At 43.4% G+C, this 25,089-nt stretch overlaps 2 protein-coding genes across 7 annotated transcripts in view; one reads left to right on the top strand and one right to left on the bottom strand.

Annotated features, from left to right (window-relative positions):
• CASR (calcium sensing receptor) overlaps positions 1–25,089 on the top strand; it is a 167,551-nt gene that overhangs the window by 86,094 nt on the left and 56,368 nt on the right. For 5 of the 6 annotated variants that reach the window (XM_024108429.3, XM_024108324.3, XM_005292743.5 and 2 more), the window contains 2 exons: positions 15,485–15,791; positions 22,816–23,700. In XM_024108429.3, coding sequence (XP_023964197.1) covers positions 15,485–15,791; positions 22,816–23,700 — 1,192 coding nt within the window. The remainder of the gene's footprint in view (positions 1–15,484; positions 15,792–22,815; positions 23,701–25,089) is intronic. The other variant, XM_042852037.2, reaches the window with a different exon arrangement.
• Positions 313–3,725, bottom strand: LOC135976515 (SRRM2 protein homolog rsr-2-like). The gene is made up of 2 exons (XM_065572588.1): positions 2,816–3,725; positions 313–1,750 (listed from the first exon to the last, which is right to left on the bottom strand). The coding sequence occupies exons 1-2, from the start codon at positions 3,360–3,362 to the stop codon at positions 1,212–1,214; spliced, it is 1,086 nt and encodes a 361-aa protein (XP_065428660.1). The 5' UTR covers positions 3,363–3,725; the 3' UTR covers positions 313–1,211.

Here is a 25,089-nt window from a genome sequence, read left to right as displayed (position 1 = left end):
GCTGCGGAACTTTCGCATGCGTAAGGGCACTTTCATGGAACTTTGTGACTTGCTGTCCCCTGCCCTGAAACGCCAGAATACCAAGATGAGAGCAGCCCTCACAGTTGAGAAGCGCGTGGCGATAGCCCTGTGGAAGCTTGCAACGCCAGACAGCTACCGGTCAGTCGGGAATCAATTTGGAGTTGGCAAATCTACTGTGGGGGCTGCTGTGATGCAAGTAGCCAAAGCAGTCACTCAGGTGCTGCTACGAAAGTTAGTGACTCTGGGAAATGTGCAGGTCATAGTGGATGGCTTTGCTGCAATGGGATTCCCTAACTGTGGTGGGGCGATAGACGGAACCCATATCCCAATCTTGGCACCGGAGCACCAAGCCACCGAGTACATAAACCGCAAGGGGTACTTTTCAATGGTGCTGCAAGCACTTGTGGATCACAAGGGACGTTTCACCAACATCAACGCTGGCTGGGCGGGAAGGGTTCATGACGCTCGCGTCTTCAGGAACACTACTCTGTTTAAAGGGCTGCAGCAAGGGACTTACTTTCCGGACCAGAAAATAACCGTTGGGGATGTTGAAATGCCAATAGTTATTCTTGGGGACCCAGCCTACCCCTTAATGCCATGGCTCATGAAGCCGTACACAGGCAGCCTGGACAGGAGTCAGGAGCTGTTTAACTACAGGCTAAGCAAGTGCAGAATGGTGGTAGAATGTGCATTTGGCCGTTTAAAAGGTCGCTGGCGATCATTATTGACTCGCTCTGACCTCAGCCAAAGAAATCTCCCCATTGTTATTTCTGCTTGCTGTGTGCTCCACAATCTCTGTGAAAGTAAGGGGGAGACCTTTATGGCGGGGTGGGAGGCTGAGGCAAATCGCCTGGCTGCTGATTACGCGCAGCCAGACACCAGGGCGATTAGAAGAGCACACCAGGAAGCGCTGTGCATCAGAGAAGCTTTAAAAACCAGTTTCATGACTGGCCAGGCTACAGTGTGAAATATCTGTTTGTTTCTCCTTCATGAAAACCCGCCCCCTTTATTGACTGATTTTCTGTAAGGAACCCACCCTCCCCCTTCCCCCAGCTTTCTTTCAAACCAAATAAAGTCACTATCATTTAAAAATCATTTATTCTTTATTAATAGATTAGAAAAAGAGGGAGGGAACCCGGGTGGTATTTGGGAGGAGGATTGCTGGGAAGGAAAAAGCCACAAAGAAAAGGTTAAAAAAATGACAGCCTTTTGCTTGGGCTGTCTACTGGGGTGGAATGGGAAGGTGTACGGAGCCTCCCCCCCCCCCGCGTTCTTACACGTCTGGGTGAGGAGGATACGGAACATGGGGAGGGGGGAGGGTGGAACAGGGGCTGAAGCGGCAGTCTGTTTTCCAGCAGCCGTTCCTGAAGCTCCACCAGATGCCGGAGCATATCTGTTTGCTCACGCAGCAGCCCCAGCGTTGCATCCTGCCTCCTCTGGTCTTCCTGCCGCCACCTCTCATCTCGAGCGTCTCTCCTCTCCTCACGTTGGTCCCTCCTGTCCTCACGTTGGTCCCTCATGTCCTCACGTTGGTCCCTCCTGTCCTCACGTTCACTGGCTTCTTTCCTATACTTTGAAACTGTTTCCTTCCACTCATTCAGATGAGCTCTGTCACTGCGGCTGGATTCCATAATTTCAGAAAACATCTCGTCTCGCGTTCTCTTCTTACGACGCCTTATCTGTGATAACCTTCGGGATGGAGGAGGGAGGCTTGAGGAATTTGCAGCTGCTGTAGGGAGGGGAAAAAAGAGAGACTTGTTTAAAAAGCTACATTTTGCAGAACAATGCTTATACTCTTTCACGGTGACCAACACTATTCACATTACATAGCACATGTGATTTCTGTGCAAGGTCGCATTTTGCCTCTTAATGCTGAGTGCCTGTGGCTTTGCTGCTAGAGATCACAGGTCTGGGCAACAGAATTCGGCTTGCATGCGGCCATGGTAAGCCATTGTTTTACAGCTTCTGCGCCCTCCTTTCCCACATACCAAGCATAGCCTGTAGAGTGCTGCGGTTTTTCTGTTAACATTCAGCAGCAGCAGAAAACAAACTAACCACCCCCCCCTCTCGCCATGAATTCTCTGGGATGATCGCTGTACCCCTCCCCCCCACCGCGTGGCTGGTATCAGGGAAGATCCCTGCAGGCACCAAACTAACCCCCCCCCGCCGCCGCCCCCCTCCCGCCATGAATTCTCTGGGATGATCACGGTACCCCTCCCCCCACCGCGTGGCTGGTAACAGGGAAGATCCCTGCTAGCCAAACGCGAAAAACTCAGGGCCAATTTCCCATCTGCGCTTGGCTAACTGCAGGGAAGGATTTATTTTCCGCCACAGGCAAACAGCCCAGTAGGAACGCCCACCTCTGTCCCCTTAATTAAGTTCCCGTATTTCAACCAGGTTACCAGGAGTGATATCACTCTCCTGAGGATTACACAACAAGATAAAGAACGGATGTTGCTTGAATGCCAGCAAACACCGGGACCATACGCTGCCAGGCTTTGTCAGGCAATGATACCAGATTACTTGCTGCAAGCATGGCGTGGTCAAGTGTCCTACCATGGAGGAGGGAATAAGGATGCACTGCCCAGAAACCTTGTGGCAAGGCTTTTGGAGTACCTCCAGGAGAGCTTCATGGAGATGTCCCTGGAGGATTTCCGCTCCATCCCCAGACACGTTAACAGACTTTTCCAGTAGCTGAACTGACCGCGAATGCATCCCAAGTCCTCAGGGCAAAGTAATCATTAAAAACCGTTTGCTTTTAAAACAAGTTTTATATTTTAAAAGGTAAACTCACCTGAGGTCCCTTCCATGGGGTCAGAGTCTTGGGTACTGGCTTGGGAGGCTTGGGAGGGTACTTCAGTCAGGGTGAGAAAAAGATCCTGGCTGTTGGGGAGAACGGAGTGCTGTGTGCTCTCTGCAAGCTCATCCTCATCCTCCTCCTCCTCCTCTCCCCCATCGGCAGAATCCTCAGGCGTCGCTGATGAGACTATCCCCGACCCAGAATCCACGATCACAGGTGGGGTAGTGGTGGCAGCCCCCCCTAGAATTGCATGCAGCTCGGCGTAGAAGCGGCATGTCCGCGGCTCTGACCCGGAGCGACCGTTTGCCTCCTTTGTTTTTTGATAGGCTTGTCTGAGCTCCTTGACTTTCACGCGGCACTGCTCAGAGTCCCTATTGTGGCCTCTCTCCATCATGCCCTTGGAGATTTTTTCAAAAGTTTTTGCATTTCGTCTTTTAGAACGAAGTTCTGCAAGCACTGAATCCTCTCCCCATACAGCGATCAGATCCAGTACCTCCCTCACGGTCCATGCTGGTGCTCTTTTTCGATTATCAGCCTGCATGGTTACCTGTGCTGATGAGCTATCTGTGGTCACCTGTGCTCTCCACGCTGGGCAAACAGGAAATGAAATTCAAATGTTCGCGGGGCTTTTCCTGTCTACCTGGCCAGTGCATCCGAGTTTAGATTGCTGTCCAGAGCGGTCACAATGATGCACTGTGGGATAGCTCCCGGAGGCCAATACCATTGAATTGCGGCCACACTATCCCTAATTCGAAATGTTAAAATCGATTTTGGCGCTACTCCGCTCGTCGGGGTGGAGTACAGAAATCGATTTTAAGGGCCCTTTACATTGAAATAAATAGCGTCGTTGTGTGGACGGTTGCAGGGTAAATTCGAATTAAAGCTGATAAATCCGAATTAAAGTCGTAGCCTGTGGCTTGCTGAGCTCTTCAATCTTTGTGAAACCAAAGATGAGTCATTTGTCCCCGGAATGGACTTTTGACAGTAGTAGATTGCTAACCTGGTACACTTAGCTAGCCAGACATCCGTGACAGCTAGAGCAGGTTGATGTGCAACAGAAATCAGGTATGCTCTATGTTACCTCATTATGGACTTGTATGGACCAATGGAAGAGGGAGAATTGCATGTTTATGAATGTGTTTTTACAGCAGTGTTAACCATGAATGAAATACTGTCCCTGTATGCAATGAATGAGAGGATGATTGTCATGAATTTTAATTATGGATTAGATGATTTCTTATGTAATGGGGGGAGGATACACTATATGGCAAGAACTGTAGATTTTCATTATGGATTGATGTAAATAGATGTATTGAGAAATTGCGTTTTAGATATAACTTTCCAGTTGTGCCTTATCATGTGTTTATTATTTGAAGTACACATTACATGATGTGATGCAGTGATGGTAATAAACTTTCTTAATAAAATAAATGCCTTTATTTGTGAACATGGCTGTATTAAAAAAATATTAAAGTGTTTTCAGCTGCCATTATAACAACAACAAAACAAGTAACAAACCAACATCAAAACCAGTAATAAAACAAAGTGCACAAAATCCCTCTTGGGGGGAGGGATAGCTCAGTGGTTTGAGCATTGGCCTGCTAAACCCAGGGTTGTGAGTTCAATCCTTGAGGGGGCCACTTAGGGATCTGGGGCAAAAATCAGTACTTGGTCCTGCTAGTGAAGGCAGGGGGCTGGACTTGATGACCTTTCAAGGTCCCTTCCAGTTCTAGGAGATGGGATATCTCCATTAATTTAAAATTAAACAAACATTGAATAGGGCAAACAGTGAAGCCAGTGCTGATAAATAAATTCCCTGCTTTTGTGTGTCCCCCAGCATCCCTTTCTTGCCCATTTAGCATGTACTTGGCATTGCTGCACGAGGGTGGAGGCCTGCAAGGGGTAGAAGACTGCAGGGGTACATTTGCCCTGTCCAGCTAATCCCAGCTGCATGGGCTACCCAACCATGGAATTGTCCACTGCGTTCCTGGTCTGAAGCACATGGTACCATGGAGGGGACTCAGGATGTGGGGCGGGTGCAGCAGGAGAAGCAGCCTCTCAAAAGGTCTTTCACCGGGGCTCTATCTTCCTCCCTGAAGCGACATTCCTACTCTGGAAATTGCGCTGCCAGTCTCTCCTCATGCTCTGCAATTCTGTCCTCGCACTCTGCATCCTGTCTGTGCTTTTCCACTTGCCGTGAATCCTTCTCTCTTTGGTATTAAACCTGCTTGTTGGCTCTATCCTACGTGTCCACCATAAGTGCATCATGGAAACACTTCCTCTTGGACCGCTCCATGACCGTTCTAAATCTCAGGCTCCTCCTGAAAACCAACATCAAAAATACATTATTGTCTCAGTACTTCAAAAAAGGTTCAGCGAATTCACAGAGAAAAGTATCAGATGACTCTCCAGGCTAAAGAACAATACTTTGTAAAACTCTGCTTCAGTATATTGTCAGAGGAACACTTCGGTTCCCAGAAGCTCCATGGACACAACTTGAGTTAATCAGAATGAAAAGAGTGCACACATAATGGTATGTGTGTACATATGTTTAAGAATTGCAGACCATTGTAGCCTGGGGAGCAGGGCAGGGACAGCCTGGCTTACTACCCAGCCTTCTCTGTCCTTTCACATTCCACGTGACCTAACAATCCTGGAGGTTCCTGAATGTAAAGGTACATTCTATTCTGCCGGTGGCAAGTGTGCCACAGAGATTTTGAAGCTTATGGTGACTGAGCAGCACACCTATGAATGGAGTTGGCTGGTGTCCTACAGAGATCGGCCCAGAAAATGCACCTTTCTCCAAAATGTGACTACTCATCTGGACTTCCTACCATGGGAAAAGTTTGCAACTATTAGCACCTGGGATTGGGTCAACATTTTTCAGGTAATCAACAGGATGCTGGATTAGCATTCACATGGATTACTGCTTCCCTGCAGCTTCTGATGCAGTCTGCTCTGACTATATCTAGCTATGGACTACATGCAAACACACACAATAATACTGACTCTCAAAGAACTACACAGTCATTCCCCTCCCTGTCCCCGGGCACATTTCTGGACTGCAGAAAAAAAAATTTGAACATTAATTTCATCACCCGTGGCCTACATTGCCCCTGCCCCTCCCGCGTATAGTTAACTGTTTATAGGAGGCTCATTATGCTGTTTCATGGCCGGTTTGTACAGTGCAGCATACTAAAAGGGAAGGCAATATACAGTTATTACTTTTAACACCCTGGCACATCTTTGTAAGAAGGTGTGAGTATCAAATAAAAATTTATATATAAATGCTTGTATAACTGTTGTGTTTCACTTTTGAATTCCACATGGCAGGTGGTGACACCAAGGTGCTGGCATGCATTCTGCCTTTAGCAGATACACACTGCTTCCCAAAGCTTGTGATAAATTTTACATTGGGTCATAAACTGGAAATCCCTCACATTCCTATATTAATAACAAACATGGAGCCAAAAACTTTCCAGACTACCAGCTTATCAGGTAGGTAACTTCTGCACCTCTTCTGGTTCTGCTGCCATTTCTGCAGTGGACTGCTCTTCCAGGGGATCATCAAACAGCCTCTCCAAGTAGGGACCCAGGATGTGCTGCAGGCAGCAAAGACTCCTCAGAGATCAGTATGAGCACCAGTCACTTCACTAACCTGAGCTTATGCCTGCTGACTAGATTCGGGAGTCAGAAGTCACCATCCTGGCTGACTAGGCTATTGTGAAATGCTGGTGACTCAATGCTTGGAGCAGTACCCAGCATCTAATCATACTCTTTGTAAAAGAGGCAGGATGATGCTGAGTTCCCAGAGGTGTAGTTTGCAACTCTGGTTTTATGCCTGTTGCTCTTGAACTATTTAATTGCCCCCCTGCACTGGTCATTGGTCCAGTGAATCTACAGTGCTGCCATTTCCTGATGCGTTCCTGGAACTCTTGCTGAAGTCAAACATTTTGCTCATCTCTCACCAGAGATTCACCAAAACTTTTCTGTGATCCCCTGACCAGATAGCAGTGTGCTCGGCAAAGGACTTCCTGTTAGCTTAGCAGTCAGAATCAAATAGAGGGTTAAATGTTGAGCAGCTGTACTTGAACCAGGGGGGTTGCTTCCATTTCCTGGGAGTCAATTGGCTAATCTTGAGATAGAAAGGACAGGGAATACTGGCCAATAGGATTGTGGGATAGCATTGGCAGACTCTCAGGACATGAGTCTCGGAGACCCAAACATGAGTCTCGGGGACCCGGACATGAGTTGCATCCACATAGCAAAACTATGGAGTTTGGACCCAAGTCCCAGTGGGATTCGTGCTCAAACCAACTCCTCTTGCTAGGTCCCAGGGCCCAAAGGGCTTATTGGCCCAAGTCAGACAGAACTGTGTGTAGATGGAAGCGGGGTTTGGGCTTGAGCCTGAGTCTAAACCCAGGCTTACATTGTGGTGTAGACACTTTCAGAGACGATCTACATCTTAAATGGTGGTCCATCATATAAACAGTTTAAGTGCCATTGGTCTAAATGAAAATACTGTGGGTCATGTCTTGAGCAAACCTTGAACATTTTAAGAGTACTTGCTTATAATAGAGGAAACTGTTAAATTTAAAAAGACCAGAAAATGATCCTGGAGAAGCAGTAAAGGACAAAAATGGGAACTGGCTAAATTTCTATGGTTTGTGTTGTACACGATGTCAAACTAGATGATCTACGGGTCCCTTTGGCCTTAAAAATCTGTGAAACAAAACCAAGCCATTGTGCTTTACACACCACTAGTCTACCTTTAATGACATTTAAAAGAATGTGAGTGAATCTAATGCTTCTAATCCCACAAACAAGAGTAAAAGCAGCAGTTTTGGTGATATGTTGTTATTGCTAAGGTTAAACTAAATATATAAATAAAATAAATCAATACAACCATCAAGTCAATATTGAATCTTGGTCAGATCAATACATTAATAAATTAATCTCACTGAATTAGAATTAAATAATAAAATGAGTTAAATCATCAAATTAGTTCTAAAAATTATAAACCCTTTTAAGTTCTAAAGATGATTCTTAAGAAGGTAACTGTGAATTTGGTTATAAACCCCCAACTAAGGAATTTTACTGATCTCAATTAAATCTATGACTGAGAACTGATTAAAAGCTTAATATTGAAACCAAATTATCTAATATCTGAATCACTACCTAAGAGCCATTATGCTTCTTTCTTAGAATTAAATTCCAGTGTGGTGACTAGAACACATATTATAAGACAGGCTCTAAGAAAACATTTTGATAAGCAGGAGTTTGACAGCTCTCCTATAAACCAAAGTGTTTGCTACAATTTAAGTTTCTTAGGACTTTTAAATACAGAATACCAAAGACACTTCAATGAGTATCTTCATGAGACAAGGATTATGGGAGTTTAAACTTTTTTTCTGGTAACTTCACCATGTGATTTTGTGGATTCTCATACATGCATGCATGCACATTATCACCCTATTGCATCCTAAAATTAGAAAATAAAAAGCCTGGGACATCACCCAGCTAATAAAAATATAAGACAAAAATAGATAAAAGATAAACAAGATATTTAAGATAACGGATTTGCGACCTCTTCAGCTTTCACAGTCTTTTGGACTCTCATTGTCTAGGAGCTGGAACCTGCAGTCAAGGAGCAGGTAGTGATGTTCTGCTGGCACAGCACATCTCCCTAGGTACAGGGACAGAGTGGGCAAAGGCTGGAGTACCCTGTTTGCTGATGTTATGACTTCCTCTTTACAAGATGATCAGTCTTGGGGATTCTGGAACATCAGTTTTCCCTCAGGTGGCTTGTTGACTCAAAAGGCTTCTCAGTCTGACCCTTGAGTTTTACAGTTTGAAAACTTCATAGATTCCAAGGCCAGAAGGGACCCTTGTTATCATCTAGTCTGACCTGCTTATAACATAGGCCATAGAGCTTCCCCAAAATAATACCTTTTGAAGTAAACACATCTTTTAAAGAACCCGTTCAACCTTGATTTAAATATTGCCAGTGATGGAGAATCCTTGGTAAGTTGTTCCAATAGTTAATTACAATCACTGTTAAAATATACACCTTATTTCTAGTCTGAATTTGTCTAGCTTCAGCAACAAGCCATTGGATCTTGTTATGTCTGTCTGCTAGATTGAAGAGCCCATTATCAAATATTTGTTCCACATGTAGATACTCATAAAGTGTAATCAAGTCACCCTTTAACTTTCTCTTTATTAAGCTAAATAGATTGAGTTCTTTGAGTCTACCACTACAAGGCATGTTTTCCAATTCTTTAATCATTCTCGTAGCTCATCTCTGTACCCACTCCAATTTATCAACATGCTTCTTGAATTGTGGACACCAGAACTGGACACAGTATTCCAGCAGAGGTTGCACCAGTGCCAAATATAGAGGTAAAATAACCTCTCTACTCCTACTTGAGAATCCCCATTTTATGTATCCAAGGATTGCATCAGCCCTTTTGGCCACATCATGGCACTGGGTAGTCATTCTTAGCTGATTATACACCATGACCCCCAAATCTTTTTCAGAATCACCTTTTCCCAGGATAGAATCCCCCATACTCCAAATATAGCCTACATTCTTTGTTCCTAGATGAATACATTTACATATAGCCATACTAAAATTCATATTGCTTGCTTGCGCCCAGCTTACCAAGTGAGACAGATCGCTATATATAAGTGACCTGTTTTCCTTATTATGTATCTCTCCCCAAATTTTTGTGTCATCTGTAAACTTTATCAGTGATGATTTTATGTTCTCTTCCAGGTCTTTAACAAAAATGTTAAATAGCATAGGGCCCAGGGCAAATACCTGCAGGACCCCACTAGAAACACACGTTTGATAATGTCTACTACAGGCCACCTAACCAGGTGGAAGAGGTGGATGAGGCTTTTTTTAAACAACTAACAAAATCATCCAAAGCCCAAGATTTGGTGGTTATGGGGGACTTCAACTATCCAAATATATGTTGGGAAAATAACACAGCAGGGCACAGACTATCCAACAAATTTTTGGACTGCATTGCAGACAACTTTTTATTTCAGAAGATTGAAAAAGCTACTAGGGGGGAAGCTGTTATAGACTTGATTTTAACAAATAGGGAGGAACTCATTGAGAATTTGAAAGTAGAACGCAGCTTGGGTGAAAGTGATCATGAAATCATAGAGTTTGCAATTCTAAGGAAGGGTAGAAGGGAGTACAGCAAAATAGAGACAATGGATTTCAGGAAGGTGGATTTTGGTAAGCTCAGAGAGCTGATAGGTAAGGTCCCATGGAAATCAAGACTGAGGGGAAAAACAACTGAGGAGAGTTGGCAGTTTTTCAAAGGGACACTATTAAGGGCCCAAAAGCAAGCTATTCCGCTGGTTAGGAAAGATAGAAAATGTGGCAAAAGACCACCTTGGCTTAACCACGAGATCTTGCATGATCTAAAAAATAAAAAGGAGTCATATAAAAAATGGAAATAGGACAGATTACAAAGGATGAATATAGGCAAACAACACAGGAATGCAGGGGCAAGATTAGAAAGGCAAAGGCACAACATGAGCTCAAACTATCTATGGGAATAAAGGGAAAAAAGAAGACTTTTTATCAATACATTAGAAGCAAGAGGAAGACCAAAGACAGGGTAGGCCCACTCCTCAGTGAAGAGGGAGAAACAGTAACAGGAAACTTGGAAATGGCAGAGATGCTTAATGACTTCTTTGTTTCGGTCTTCACCGAGAAGTCTGAAGGTATGCCTAACATAGTGAATGCTAATCGAAAGGGGGTAGGTTTAGCAGATAAAATAAAAAAAGAACAAGTTAAAAATCACTTAGAAAAGTTAGATGCAAGCAAGTCACCAGGGCCTGATGAAATGCATCCTAGAATACTCAAGGAGTTAATAGAGGAGATATCTGAGCCTCTAGCTATTATCTTTGGAAAATCATGGGAGACGGGAGAGATTCCAGAAGACTGGAAAAAGGGAAATATGGTGCCCATGTATAAAAAGGGAAATAAAAACAACCCAGGAAACTACAGACCAGTTAGTTTAACCTCTGTGCCAGGGAAGATAATGGAGGAAGTAATTAAGGAAATCATCTGCAAACACTTGGAAGGTGGTAAGGTGATAGGGAATAGCCAGCATGGATTTGTAAAGAACAAATTGTTTCAAACCAATCTGATAGCTTTCTTTGATAGGATAACAAGTCTTGTGGATAAGGGAGAAGCTGTGGATGTGGTATACCTAGACTTTAGTAAGGCATTTGATACGGTCTCGCATGATATTCTTATCGATAAACTAGGCAAATACAATTTAGATGGGGCTACTATAAGGTGGGTGCATAACTGGCTGGATAACCCTACTCAGAGAGTTGTTATTAATGGTTCCCAATCCTGCTGGAAAGGCATAACAAGTGGGGTTTTGCAGGGGTCTGTTTTGGGACCAGCTTTGTTCAATATCTTCATTAACGACTTAGATATTGGCATAGAAAGTACGCTTATTAAGTTTGCAGATGATACCAAACTGGGAGGGATTGCATCTGCTTTGGAGGACAGGGTCATAATTCAAAATGATCTGGACAAATTGGAGAAATGGTCTGAGGTAAACAGGATGAAGTTTAACAAAGACAAATGCAAAGTGCTCCACTTAGGAAGGAAAAATCAGTTTCACACATTCAGAATGGGGAGACTTGCATCTGAAGAAGTGAGGTTCTTACCCAGGAAAGCTTATGCTCCCAATACTTCTGTTAGTCTTAAAGGTGCCACAGGACCCTCTGTTGCTTTTTACAGCATGGGAAGAGACTGTCTAGGAAGGAGTATGGCAGAAAGGGATCTAGGGGTTATAGTGGACCACAAGCTAAATATGAGTCAACAGTGTGATGCTGTTGCAAAAAAAGCAAACATGATTCTGGGATGTATTAACAGGTGTGTTGAGAGCAAGACACGAGAAGTCATTCTTCCACTCTACTCTGCGCTGGTTAGGCCTCAACTGGAGTATTGTGTCCAGTTCTGGGCCACATTTCAAGAAAGATGTGGAGAAATTGGAGAGGGTCCAGAGAAGAGCAACAAGAATGATTAAAGGTCTTGAGAACATGACCTATGAAGGAAGGCTGAAAGAATTGGGTTTGTTTAGTTTGGAAAAGAGAAGACTGAGAGGGGACATGATAGCAGTTTTCAGGTATCTAAAAGGGTGTCATAAGGAGGAGGGAGAAAACTTGTTCACCTTAGCCTCTAAGGATAGAACAAGAAGCAATGGGCTTAAACTGCAGCAAAGGAGGTTTAGGTTGGACATTAGGAAAAAGTTCCTAACTGTCAGGGAGGTTAAACACTGGAATAAATTACCTAGGGAGGTTGTGGAATCTCCATCTCTGGAGATATTTAAGAGTAGGTTAGATAAATGTCTATGGGGGATGGTCTAGACAGTATTTGGTCCTGCCATGAGGGACCTCTCGAGGTCCCTTCCAGTCCTAGAATCTATGAATCTATGATTCCTAGTTTATAATTATATTTTGAGACCTATCAGTTAGACAGTTTTTAATCCATTTAATGTTTGCCATGTTAATTTCATATCATTCTAGGTTTTTAATTAAAATGTCATGCGGTACCAAGTCAAATATCTAACAGAAATCTATTACATCAGTTCAATTATCAATCAAACTTATTGTCTCATAAAAAATGTATCAAGTTAGTTTGACAGTATCTATTTTCCCTAAACCCATGTGGATTGGCATTAATTTTATTACCTTCCTTTACTTCTTTATAAATCAAGGCCCATATCAGTTGCTCTCTTATCGTCAGACTGACAGGCCTATAATTACCCAGGTGATACTTTTTACCTTTTTTTATATATTGGCACAACTAGCTTTCCTCCAGTCTTCTGGAACTTCCACAGTGTTCCCAGACTTGTAGAAAATATGCACTAGCAGTCTAGCATAGCTGCTCAGCCAAATCTTTTAAAACTCTGGCATGCAAATTATCCAGACCTGGCAATTTAAAAATGTGTAACTTTAATAACTGCAATTTAACATCTTTATGATACAATTTTGGAATGGAAAGAGCATTGTTAGCATCATGTGATATGACCATATCATCTGCCTTTTTCCCAAATACAGAACAGAAATACTTATTGAACACTTCTGCTTTTCCTGTATTATTATTGACAATTCTAATATTTCTATCTAGTACTGGTCCAATACCATTGTTAGGATTTTTTTACATATGTTTAAGAATTGCAGACCATTGTAGCCTGGGGAGCAGGGCAGGGACAGCCTGGCTTACTACCCAGCCTTCTCTGTCCTTTCACATTCCACGTGACCTAACAATCCTGGAGGTTCCTGAATGTAAAGGTACATTCTATTCTGCTGGTGGCAAGTGTGCCACAGAGATTTTGAAGCTTATGGTGACTGAGCAGCACACCTATGAATGGAGTTGGCTGGTGTCCTACAGAGATCGGCCCAGAAAATGCACCTTTCTCCAAAATCTCCTTACTATTCTTAACTCTTCTGGTCACAGAATTCTCCTTGTGTCCCTTTGCTTCCCTTATCAATTTTCTACAATTCTAAGCTTCTGATTTATATTCATTACTATCAACTTCCCTTGCTTCATTTTGAGATTATTTATTTATTTATAGCTGCCTTCACTTCACTTTCTCAGGCCAGGTCTACACTACAGACTTATATTGGTATAAATACGTCGCTCAGAGATGTGAAAAATCCATATCCTTGAGCAACGTAGTTATACCAACCTAACCCGCGGAGTAGGCCATGCTATATCGACTGGAGAGCTTCTCCTGTCGACATAATTACCACCTCTCGTGGATTAAATATGCTGACAAGAGAAGCTCTCCCGTCAGTGTAAGAGTATCTCACTTAAGGCTACAGCGGTGCAGCTGCAGCTGTGCTGATGCAGCATTTTAGGTGTAGACCTTCCCTAAGCCTGGCAGCACCTCCCTCCAGGATCTTTGACAGATCATGTGTGAGGCCTACCTTGCAGTCATGCAGCCTGATCCGGTCAGGTTCAAGTTAGGTCATCCTTTACTAGTGTCAATTCTGGAAAAGTCCTGTTTAAAAAATAATTTTAAAAAGTAATTTAAAAGGGAACTCTTTGCCAGAGGATGTTGTGAAGGCCAAGACTATAACAAGCTTCAGAAAAGAACTAGATATGTTCATGGAGGATAGGTCCATCAATGGCTATTAGCCAGGATGGGCAGGGATGGCGTCCCTAGAGTCTGTTTGCCAGAAGCTGGGAATGGGTGACAGGGGATGAATCACTTGGATGATTACCTGTTCTGTTCATTCCCTCTGAAGCATGTGACATTGGCCACTGTTGGAAGACAGCATACTGGGCTAGATGGATGTTTGGTGTAACCAAGTATGGCTGTTCTTATGTTCTTAATGTTTTCAATTAGAAAGTTTAGCACATCACAGGGATAATGCTCACCCCACCCCGAGGTGACACTCCAGACCCAAATTCCTAGTGCCCTGATGGCCATTTCTGATTGTCAATGTATGTAACTGTGGAAGCTCAGTCCAGAGCTGAAAAGGAGTCCTGAAATATGGCTTAGCCATTCCAGAGCAGAGTGGTAGCAGCAATCTTATGAGGCACTCCTTAAACATCCATGAGTCATGGAGTTCCCTGCCAAGATCTACTTGCAAGGTTCTGAACTCCTATCTAAAGGCAACTGCCCTGACCATTATAACAGAGGGAGACTGTAGTTAAAGCACTGGACTGGGACCCAGGACTTCTATATTCTTGTTAAATTTTTCAAAACCATCTAAGTAATTTAGGAGCATATGTCCAATTTTCAAAAGTCAGATACCTAGGAGCATAAATCCCACTTTGGCACTTTTTAAAATTTACACACCAGTCCTGTTTTTTTTGTAGACTTGAAAGTCACTTCCCCTCTCTATGCATCCATTTCTCCATTGTAAAAGAGGCATATTGATACTGACCTTTTCCACATGGGCGTTGTGAAGGGCCATCCATTCAGTGTTTGTGAGGTGAATGCCTGGTAATAATTAACATTAGAACATAAGAACGGCCATACTGGATCAGACCAAAGGTCCATCAAGCCAGTATCCTGTCCTCTGACAGTGGCCAATGGCCATATGTACCCAAGTTAGATCTGGGGACTAAGTACGGTAATTATTTTGTATCTGGTAAGGTCTCCAAGGTACAAGAGATACCAACCAACACTCCAGACCTGATCTCCTTCATCTTCCCTAGACTCTGTGGGGGGTTAGAAATCCACAGCCAGCTCTGAATGAGAACCAGATCCTCAAATCCAACCCACTCCCAAATATGGAAGTTTGAAGTCTTGATCCAAATCTTGCAGTTTAGGCCCATCTTTTCCAGGGACCTTTTCCTGCACTGACTGAAGTCAATAGCAAAACTCTCCATTAAATACAATAGGATGTGTGACTGGACTCTTCACACTATACTGTGCTTTTGATTTTCCTATCTAAAACTTCCAATTCTCTCTCTCTCTCTCTCTCTCTCTCACACACACACACACAAAATCTCTAAATCTCTCTCTTGCTCACATGCTCTCTTGTTCACTATCTCTAATATTCACTTGCTTTCTCTGTCTCTTTTTCTCATCCGTACAATGTCTCCCCCTCTCTTTCTCTGCCGCCCACTCTCTCTTATTTTTATTTCTCGCCCATTTGTAGGTATAATTTCCGAGGTTTCCGGTGGTTGCAGGCTATGATCTTTGCCATAGAGGAAATAAACAGTAGCCCAACCCTCCTTCCCAACATGACCTTGGGATACAGGATATTTGATACTTGCAACACTGTCTCCAAAGCCCTGGAGGCCACACTGAGTTTTGTGGCCCAGAACAAGATAGACTCCCTGAACCTGGATGAGTTCTGCAACTGCTCAGACCACATCCCTTCTACCATTGCAGTAGTGGGGGCAACCGGCTCTGGGATCTCCACCGCAGTGGCCAATCTGCTGGGACTCTTTTACATACCTCAGGTACTGCATATTTTTCTCTTGTTTAGCTTATAAGGTGGGTTAGATCTTAGGGCCTGGCCTATCTACTCTTTAGTCTAACCAGGCCAGGGCAAAGTTAGGTGAAACTATTTTGTAAAATAGCTAATTGTTAGTAGTATGGACAGAAAAAGAAATTTACTGAGCCATGTTCAGGAATTGTATTACAACCTAATGTGATCCTAGCTCCTTGTAGTCCTTTCTCCGTTACAGACAAAAACAGTTTTAGCATGGAGGGCCTAACTGTGAGCTGTCCTGGTAAGGGCTTGTAGTACAAATAGGCCCTGAAAATGCCATGAGATAGACAGCACCCTTATGTGACTCACACAGACATTTACAACAACACACAACAATACAACCTGGTCGATTTATGTGATGTGACACAACCTATTCCTTTCATAAATATTTTATGTCATGGAGGACTCAATATTTTTGTTGGTGAAATGTGCTAGATTTCACACTCCAGAATTGCCAGGTCTGTGTGTTCTGACTGAATAGGTACAGTCTTGGGCAGTGGCAGTGCAAGCTTCCATTTACCACTCTGCCAATTTCCCCTCGCCCTGCCCTAGCAGGACCACCTTTAGAAGCACAAAAGGAGTTCAGTCCATTCTTTCCTTTACCTCTGTGTTGAGACTGCCAACAAGAAGGTCAGTTACTACAAATTGCATTTTTTTGTGTGATGTGAACATTTGTGCAGCTGGGAATTGGATTGAAATGCATCCAACTCATTTCATAAAGCCTAAGGCCACCAAGAAGCCAACAGATGGCAACAACTTCCAGCCACAAGCAATCTGGATTAGACAGAACCTGTGATTACCAGATACATATCTCATTGGTATTCTCTTCAGTGATTTAGTCCCCTGGATACCCTTAGTTCAAATAAATCATTCACAGTTGCCAGTCGTTATAGACAATTGGCTCGTTGCTAGAGCTGGGTGAATTTTTTGTTTCATTGGCATTTCTTAAAAATCAGAAAAAGGTTCATTTCGAGTCAAACCAAACAATACATTTTTCATCGTTTTTGGCTGGTTGAAAATGTGGAAGATAATTCACATGGAGTCCAAACAAAATATTTTGTTTCAATTCAACTCAAAATTTTTAGTTTCAATTTTGCGTGTTTTAACAGAAGCAAAGGAAGACTAGCTTCACTAAATGAATGGAGGAGCAGGAGGTGCGTTCTTTATAACTTTTAGACCAGTGGTTAGGGCCCTGCTCTGGGATGTGAGTGACCTGGCTTCAATCTCCATCCCCCACCCCCGATGAGGAAAAGGGATTTGAATTTGAGTCTCTTACCTATTAGGAAAGTGCATGAGCCACACAGTCTAGTGTGGGATTTCCTCAGTCTGTTCTGTTGAAGCTTTTCCATTGTTTATAAATAATTAAATGGTCATTGGATCAGGGACTTGAAATTGGGTCTCCCACATCCTAGGTGAGTGCCCTCCCCCCACCACACACTCTATAGAATCATTCTCCCTCTCTTTCTATGGCCCAATGACCATTCATTGTTATAAACAGTGGGAATTCATGGTCATTCAAAAACTAAACCAGGCCTTAAATAAACAAAAGCTATTAAATCTCATCACAGTCTTCTACAAACTCTGCTGTCATTACAACAAACATTTATGGAATTAAAATTTGATTTGTAATTATGTGCATTACAACAAAGTTTTAGCATAACATTTACACTTGAATACTTTAGCGCAAATATAAATATCTTCTTGCCCCTCTGATCTTCCTTCAGAGATGACTTTTCAGTCAACAAATACTGTGACCTAAAATGTGGTGCATGTCAGCTATTACAAACTGGTCCCATAACCCCACTATACAGTTACCCCAGCCTGTTGCTAGTGGATCAAATACACTGTATTTATGAGTTTGGGAGATGTTTATGGCCCAATAACATACTCCACAACTTTGGGGTTATTGTTTAAATATACTACACCACTACCTCGATATAACGCAACCCGATATAACACGAATTCGGATATAATGCGGTAAAGCAGCGCTCCGCGGGGGTGGGGCTGCGCACTCCGGCGGATCAAAACAAGTTTGATATAACGCAGTTTCACCTATAACGCGGTAAGATTTTTTTGGCTCCCGAGGTCAGTGTTATATTGGGGTAGAGGTGTAATTGGGCCCCAAGTGCTTCCAAGCCAAAGGAGTTTGTGTAGAGTCTAGTCATTGTTTCTAGCTCTGAGACTCTAGGGCACACTCCCAGGCTCAGGCCTCTTGTCTGCAGCCCTTCTCTGGGATGCTGTTGTCCAGCTGCTCAATAACCTGAAACCAGTCAGTCCTCCTGCCCCCCCAGTTGCTTATATATGCCCTCTCGTCTGTGGACTCTTTGGCTTACTCATTTAATCCCTTCAGGAACAATGTGACAGGAAAGTAAGGAACCCAGGTGTAACAAAGAAATTTCTTAATCACAGTGACTTGACTCTTAAAACATTTGACAGTTACAGATTTTTGAAAATAACAAAAATCCTGAGACACAGGGTTCCCCTAGTCAGAGCTTAGCTCACCCGTTCTGTGAGCCCGATGTTCATCAGCATTTCAGGCTGGGTGGAGTCCTTCCTGTCCTCTGTCTATTGCAAGTCCTTCCTGTGTGTGGCAGTCATCAGTCCCCTGCACAGAACAGAACTATACTTCTAAATAGGGCCTTCTTCTCTTTGCCAAGTGCTCATACTGTGAAGTTCTATATCCATCAGTTATGCTTGTTCCTTTCCCACCCTTGTGGGCCCCTGTGTAGAAAGACCATTATTATTTGTATTACCCTAATGCCTAGGAGCTCTAGTCATGGACCAGGACCCCATTGTGTTAGGTGCTGTACAGACACAGAACAAAAAGACATCCCTGCCCCAAGGAGTTTATAATCAGAGGATAAGACAAGAGACAAGAGATGGATATAGACTGATGGAGGAGTACACGGAAACAATGAGACAGTAGTGGTCAGCATGATAGGCAGTGATCTCTCCACAATAACAGTCTAACACAGGGGTCGGCAACCTTTCAGAAGTAGTGTGCCGAGTATTCATTTATTCACTCTAATTTTAGGTTTCGCGTGCCAGTAATACATTTTAACCTTTTTAGAAGGTCTCTTTAATATATAACTAAACTATTGTTGTATGTAAAGTAAATAAGGTTTCAAAATATTTAAGAAGCTTCATTTAAAATTAAATTAAAATGCAGAGACCCCCGGAGCGGTGGGCAGGACCTGGGCAGTGTGAGTGCCACTGAAAATCAGCTTGCATGCCGCCTTTGGCACACGTGCCATAGGTTGCCTGCCCCTGGTCTAACAAGTGTTTTGTAGGCATCACAGCACAGAAGAGTTTTGTGGAGGGATTTGAAGGAAAACAATTAAGCAGCTTTGTGGATGGTTAATCGGAGCACGTCCCAAGTGTGTGGGCAGCATGAGAGAAAGCATGAAGATGTTTGAAAATTTAACAAGTGGGCAGTGGAGGCTGGCATTAAGGGCCTATCAGAGGCAGGAATCAACTTCTTGATACTGAATGAGGGATGATAGGTGGTGGGGAATAGGCTGTGAAGGCCCTTGAAAGTGAAGACAAGCAACTCATGTTTGATGTGCTAGAGAAAGGGGATCTAGTGGAGGGATGCAAAGGCGAGGGGTGATATGGTCAAAGCAAGGAAAGGCTAGGAAAATGGTCTTTGCAGCAGCATTCTGACCATTCAGAATATGAGTGGGGAAAGATTGGTTTTGTCAAGGCCAGAGGGAAGGATATTTGCAGTTGTTGAGATGTGAGATGAGAGAGCTTGGATGAGACTCTTAGCTGTTTGTGTGGATAAGGAAGGCTGTATCTTAGAGATGTTATGCAGAGAGAATTGACAACTTCAGATTATTTTTAATTAAAAAAAAACACATAATACAAAGAAACCGCCCCAAAAAAGTTAAGGAATAATTAGACATCATCAGTTCCACTCTGCCAACTTAATAAACACAAACATGTTGAAACTGATTCTTCGCTTGTATCAATTTGACACCAGTGTTACTGATTCACACTGGTATAAATTGTAGCTCTTTGGAGTTGCAAAGAGGAACTTGCCTTCTTTGCACCTTAAAAAGTGAACAGAAGGGCAACTCTTGTTCTGCAGTCCTAAAAATAACAGAAAAAAGAGCTCAGCTACTGAGTACCTTATGAGGTGTGCAGGCATGGAACTCCTCTCCTGTGCTCCCTACTCACTTTAGAAGGTGTTATGGAGATGAGAGCCCTGCTACTGGGCACATCCTAAGGTCTTCAAAAGAGGTGCTTCTTTTCTGTGCACCTGAGGAGGGGCAGTGCTGGGAATATCCTTTGCTAGCCAGGTTCTTTCTTTTCTCTCTCAGAAGAGTTGACTTCTAAGACCTTGGCTACACTTACCCGGTAGTTCGGCGGCGAGCGATCGAACTTCTGGATTCGACTTATCGCGTCTTGTCTAGACGCGATAAGTCGAACCCGGAAGTGCTCGCCGTCGACTGCGGTACTCCAGCTCGGCGAGAGGAGTACCGCAGAGTCGACGGGGGAGCCTGCCTGCCGAGTGTGGACCAAGGTAAGTTCGAACTAAGGTACTTCGAACTTCAGCTACGTTATTCACGTAGCTGAAGTTGCGTACCTTAGTTCGAATTAGGGGGTTAGTGTAGACCTGGCCTAAAATTTTTAATGTCAGCATTTTAGCATGCAAATTTTTACACATCAACATAAGGCATTTTTTAATCTATTGGCTTTTGCAAAAGAAATAGTAAGAAACAATAGTGCTAGAAAAATCACAGGAACAGCACTGTGATCCACAAAGCCAGGTTAGGCACCTAGGCTCCCTATGCAATGAATTGGGAGAAATAGGCATCTTCAAATGTCATCCACAAAACCCAACACATTACGCAGGGAGCTGCCTAAGCTAGCCAATGGGAATCCAAAGCCTGCCCCTTTCACAGAGTGTGTATCTCCGCATGTGATTTACAATCAGGAGCCCCTCTCCTGGAGTCATAAGTTAGGCACCTGCCTCACTCCACACAAAACAGCAAGTGGTTGTAGAGGTGCCCTCGTGCTAGCTTTTAGCCCAGTGGTTAGAGCACTTGCCTAGGATATTAGAGACCCGTGATCAGGTCACCCTTCTACCTAAGGAGGAGAAAGAATTTGAACCTCTCAGGTGCATGCTCTCACTGCTCAAGTATGGATATTCTGATGTGGGACTTGCTCAGTCTCTCCTGTTGAAGTTGTTCCACTGTGTATAAATAATTAGAGAGTCATTGGAACAGGGGACACCAGGTCTCCCAGCTCAGTGCCCTAGCTACCAGGCTACAGAGTCATTCTCTTTCTCTCCTCTGGCCCAATGACTCTTTAAGTATTTATCCGCAATGGAACAGCTTCAATAGAAGAGATTGAGAAAACCCTTGCCTCAAAATATCTCAGTGTTTAGTGCACTCTCCTGAGCAGTGGGAGACCCCTGTTCAAATCATTTTGCCCCCGTAGGCAGGGATGGGGGAATTGAACCTGGGTCTCCCACATCCCAGGTGAGCACTCTAACCATTTGGTTAAAAGTTATAAGGTGGGCACCACCACCACCTCATGCCCTTTTTCTGCCAAATTTTGAATGGGACCTGATCATGCCTGTCAGATCAGGCCCACATGCAAGATAGGTGCTCCTCTACCTGTCTCCCCAGTTCATGGATTGCTCTGAGGCTTAGGCAGGAGATTGGTGTCTGGACACCTTGAGTGAGGCATGTCCAGAGGCAGGCACCTAAGGAACTTTTACTGCAAAAACTTAGACACTGAATGAGCTTAGGCATCTACAGCATATGGCAGGAGTTTTGTGGATCGCAGTGAAGCCTAAAACTGGGATTTAGGATCCTAAACCACAGTCTTATTTGACTAAGTCTGGGCTTTAGGTGCTTATGCACCTTTGTGGACCTGGGCTTTTGTTCTTAAATTCTTTTAGATGAATAAAATCAGATTTTATGTGTTTTTTGCATCTTTCAAAGTCTGAAATGCTAAAGCAAAGCCATTTCTACATTAGAAGGAGTCCTCAGAAAAATTAAACATCAGTCCTGAAATTTCAGAGGAGTAATTTTAACTCTTTCAAATCCCTATACTAGTCAGTGCTGTTTCTTCTAAGTTTCTAGAAGATTTAATCTATCCCCTAAGAGTAAGTGGTACAAATTTGGTTAGGAAAAAACATTTGTTTGCAGCCCTAACAAAGAAATTGAAATTCCACTTTAATTGCAAAACTCAATGCACTGTGACCATGGATTCACTAACTATGCCTTCATAATTACTGCACTGCTGATTTTTTGAGTTTGACCATGGATATTTTGAGTTTATATAAACTATTTAATACTACCCACAGGTCCATATCATTTCTGGTTTCTCACACACCTCTTGCCCCTAGACTGAAATAATAGTTGGCGACGGTATCAAATGGAGATCTGTTGACTCATAGCTAAGTCTGTGTAATGGAATGCAAAGAGAAGGGAGTGGGGGAAGGACTTCAGTGTGGTGTAGTTGAGGTTGTGATGATAATGAAAGTCTGTAGATATCACATTCAGGGAGGGACCGTTTGTATTTTACCTGAACTAATGTATACATTCTTAGTTTACTCTAATGACAAATTCTTGTTTTTTCAGATTTGGCAAGAAGTGCAGAAGCTTGCTTGTGTGATCCACCAGTGGCACACATCTCTGTCCATTTCCCCAAGTCTGCGTGTCTAAGTGTTTCTGCCCCATTTCCCCAGATCTCTGACCCATGAGATGTACATATGTATGCCCCACTTATCTAGCTCTGGGACACACTGAGCACACATGTTTCTGCAAGTAATTTATTACCACAAGAACATACCCAAATTTCAGTTTCCATCTGAAAATGTAATTTCAGGCACTGTAAATACCCAAGAGTAAGTGGCTGTCTGAGCATCACCATCTCAGATTACACATCTAGATGGTGACCCTAAAACAAGACTAGGCAATTTATCTCCACACAGCTTACTTAATGAGCCATATTGCTTGCTCCCTGTCCTCCTGCAGGTCAGTTATGCCTCATCCAGCCGACTTTTGAGCAACAAAAACCAATTCAAGTCTTTCCTCCGCACGATCCCTAATGATGAGCACCAGGCCACTGCAATGGCAGATATCATTGAGTACTTCCGGTGGAACTGGGTGGGAACTATTGCAGCTGATGATGACTATGGTCGGCCAGGGATTGAGAAGTTCCGGGAGGAGGCAGAGGAAAGGGACATCTGCATTGATTTCAGTGAGCTCATCTCCCAGTACTCAGTGGAGGAGGAAATCCAGCATGTGGTGGAGGTCATCCATAACTCCTCTGCTAAAGTGATTGTTGTCTTCTCCAGTGGACCGGACCTGGAACCCCTCATCAAGGAGATAGTCAGGCGTAACATAACTGGTAAGATCTGGCTGGCAAGTGAGGCTTGGGCCAGCTCTTCCCTGATAGCCATGCCAGAGTTCTTCCATGTCATTGGAGGTACCATTGGGTTTGCACTGAAGGCAGGGCAGATCCCGGGCTTTCGTGAGTTTCTACAGAAAGTGCATCCCAAGAAATCTACCAACAATGGCTTTGCCAAGGAGTTTTGGGAGGAGACCTTTAACTGCTACCTCCCAGAAGGGTCCAATAAGAATCACCATGCTTCAGCCTCTTTCCACAAGGGCCATGAAGAAGGAAGTGGAGTTGGAAATAGCACAGCTGCCTTCCGACCCCCATGCACAGGGGAGGAGAACATCACCAATGTAGAGACGCCATACATGGACTATACACACCTGCGGATATCTTATAATGTGTACTTGGCAGTGTACTCCATTGCTCATGCTTTGCAGGATATATATACATGTACCCCCGGAAAAGGCCTCTTCACCAATGGATCATGTGCAGACATTAAGAAGGTTGAGGCATGGCAGGTAAGTCTTACTTTCAGTATAAAGCATGCCTGTGTGTGTATATCCATAGAATAGAGACCAAACTGGACAGGATCTCCCCCTTGCAATCCTTGCCTATGGTATATGTTTGCATATGGTATATAGTTAGTAAACATGGTTGTTGGAACCCCATTGTGCCCGTGTAGTTACATCATATGACATTTACTGTGTAAAAGTATGCTTTAAAACAAACAAGACTATTGTTTCAGATGTGGTTGCACAATGGCAGGCAGATTTGGTGGTTACGCGTCAGGTCTCTGTACGCAACTGTGTTTTTAAGCTTAACAGCGATAGGCATTCTATCTAAATACTCCTGGGCCTTACATCTGAAAGATAAGACAGGTGATCAAGTATCAAAGGGCTTTAAAACTATTTTCAGCAAAGGTTACATGCCTCAAAAGTTACAAACTGATTGGGGAAAAGAATTTTTAAACAAACTTTAAAGCAAATTGTTCAACCAACATCCATTTTGTTAATAATAATGCAGGTAAATCTGACGGCCCAGAGCAGAAACATGGAGCTCTTGGGTCATCTACACAGCACCCTGTTTTTTTCAAGAAAACTTCTGTTGAATGGTGTGGACGTGAAAATTAAATTCACACCTAATGAAGATTCCTTCTGCTTCATGGATGATGCAGATGAAGGATTTAAACTATGGGTTGTATCAGCGTCCCTTTTTGTGGGTAGCTCCTGATGTCCAGGAGGTCCTGCTTACTGCTAATGCTAAATACCCTGTGGACACTGGGGGGATGAAAGTATTTAGCATCTTTGCAGGTAGCAGGGTCAGTAACCAGGGGAACCTGTTCTTGGCGGAGTTACCCAAACTGCTTGTCCTTAGGTTTGCAGATAATGATGCCTTAGTGGGAAATTACATTAAAAACCTATTCACTTTAAACTTTATTATATTAATTTTGCGGCCTTTTATGTGGATGGTGAACAGATACCAGCTAAGCCTCTGCAACCAGACTTCAAGGCCTTGAACAGTATGAGAGGGTACCTGAATCTGGTAAAAATGACTGGTAAACAAATGAATGATTGTGCACTGTTAATCAATCAAGAGGAGTTTGCCAGGGTTACACCTTGTTTGCTTTTGAACTGTTACCGGACCAAGAATGTGCTGATCACTGTTTCCTGATTAAAATTGGGAACCTGGGAGCAGAAATACATTTTTCAAAGGCTTTGACATTCACAATCAACCAGATTGTTTATGGGTTTTTTTTATAACATCATAGAGATAAATCAGAGGACACATGTTCTGTTTGACTACATGTGGATATGGACACCCTATAGTTAACACATGTTTTATTCATGGACCCTTACAGGAAAGAGGATTTCTTAAATGTGCTCTCTTGTGACTGGCTCCCCGGAGGC

This window comes from Chrysemys picta, chromosome 1, assembly GCF_011386835.1.
Source record: "Chrysemys picta bellii isolate R12L10 chromosome 1, ASM1138683v2, whole genome shotgun sequence".
Lineage (NCBI taxonomy): Eukaryota > Metazoa > Chordata > Testudines > Emydidae > Chrysemys > Chrysemys picta.
Note: the sequence above shows the minus strand (reverse complement) of the source record. Positions and strands in the feature narration are given on the sequence as shown.

Coding starts and splice junctions, on each gene's coding strand:
- LOC135976515 (XM_065572588.1), bottom strand. CDS start 3,362: ATGCAGGCTGATAATCGAAAAAGAGCACCAGCATGGACCGTGAGGGAG. Junction 1,751..2,815: donor CCCCATGGAAGGGACCTCAG/GTGAGTTTACCT, acceptor CCCTCCCTACAG/CAGCTGCAAATTCCTCAAGC.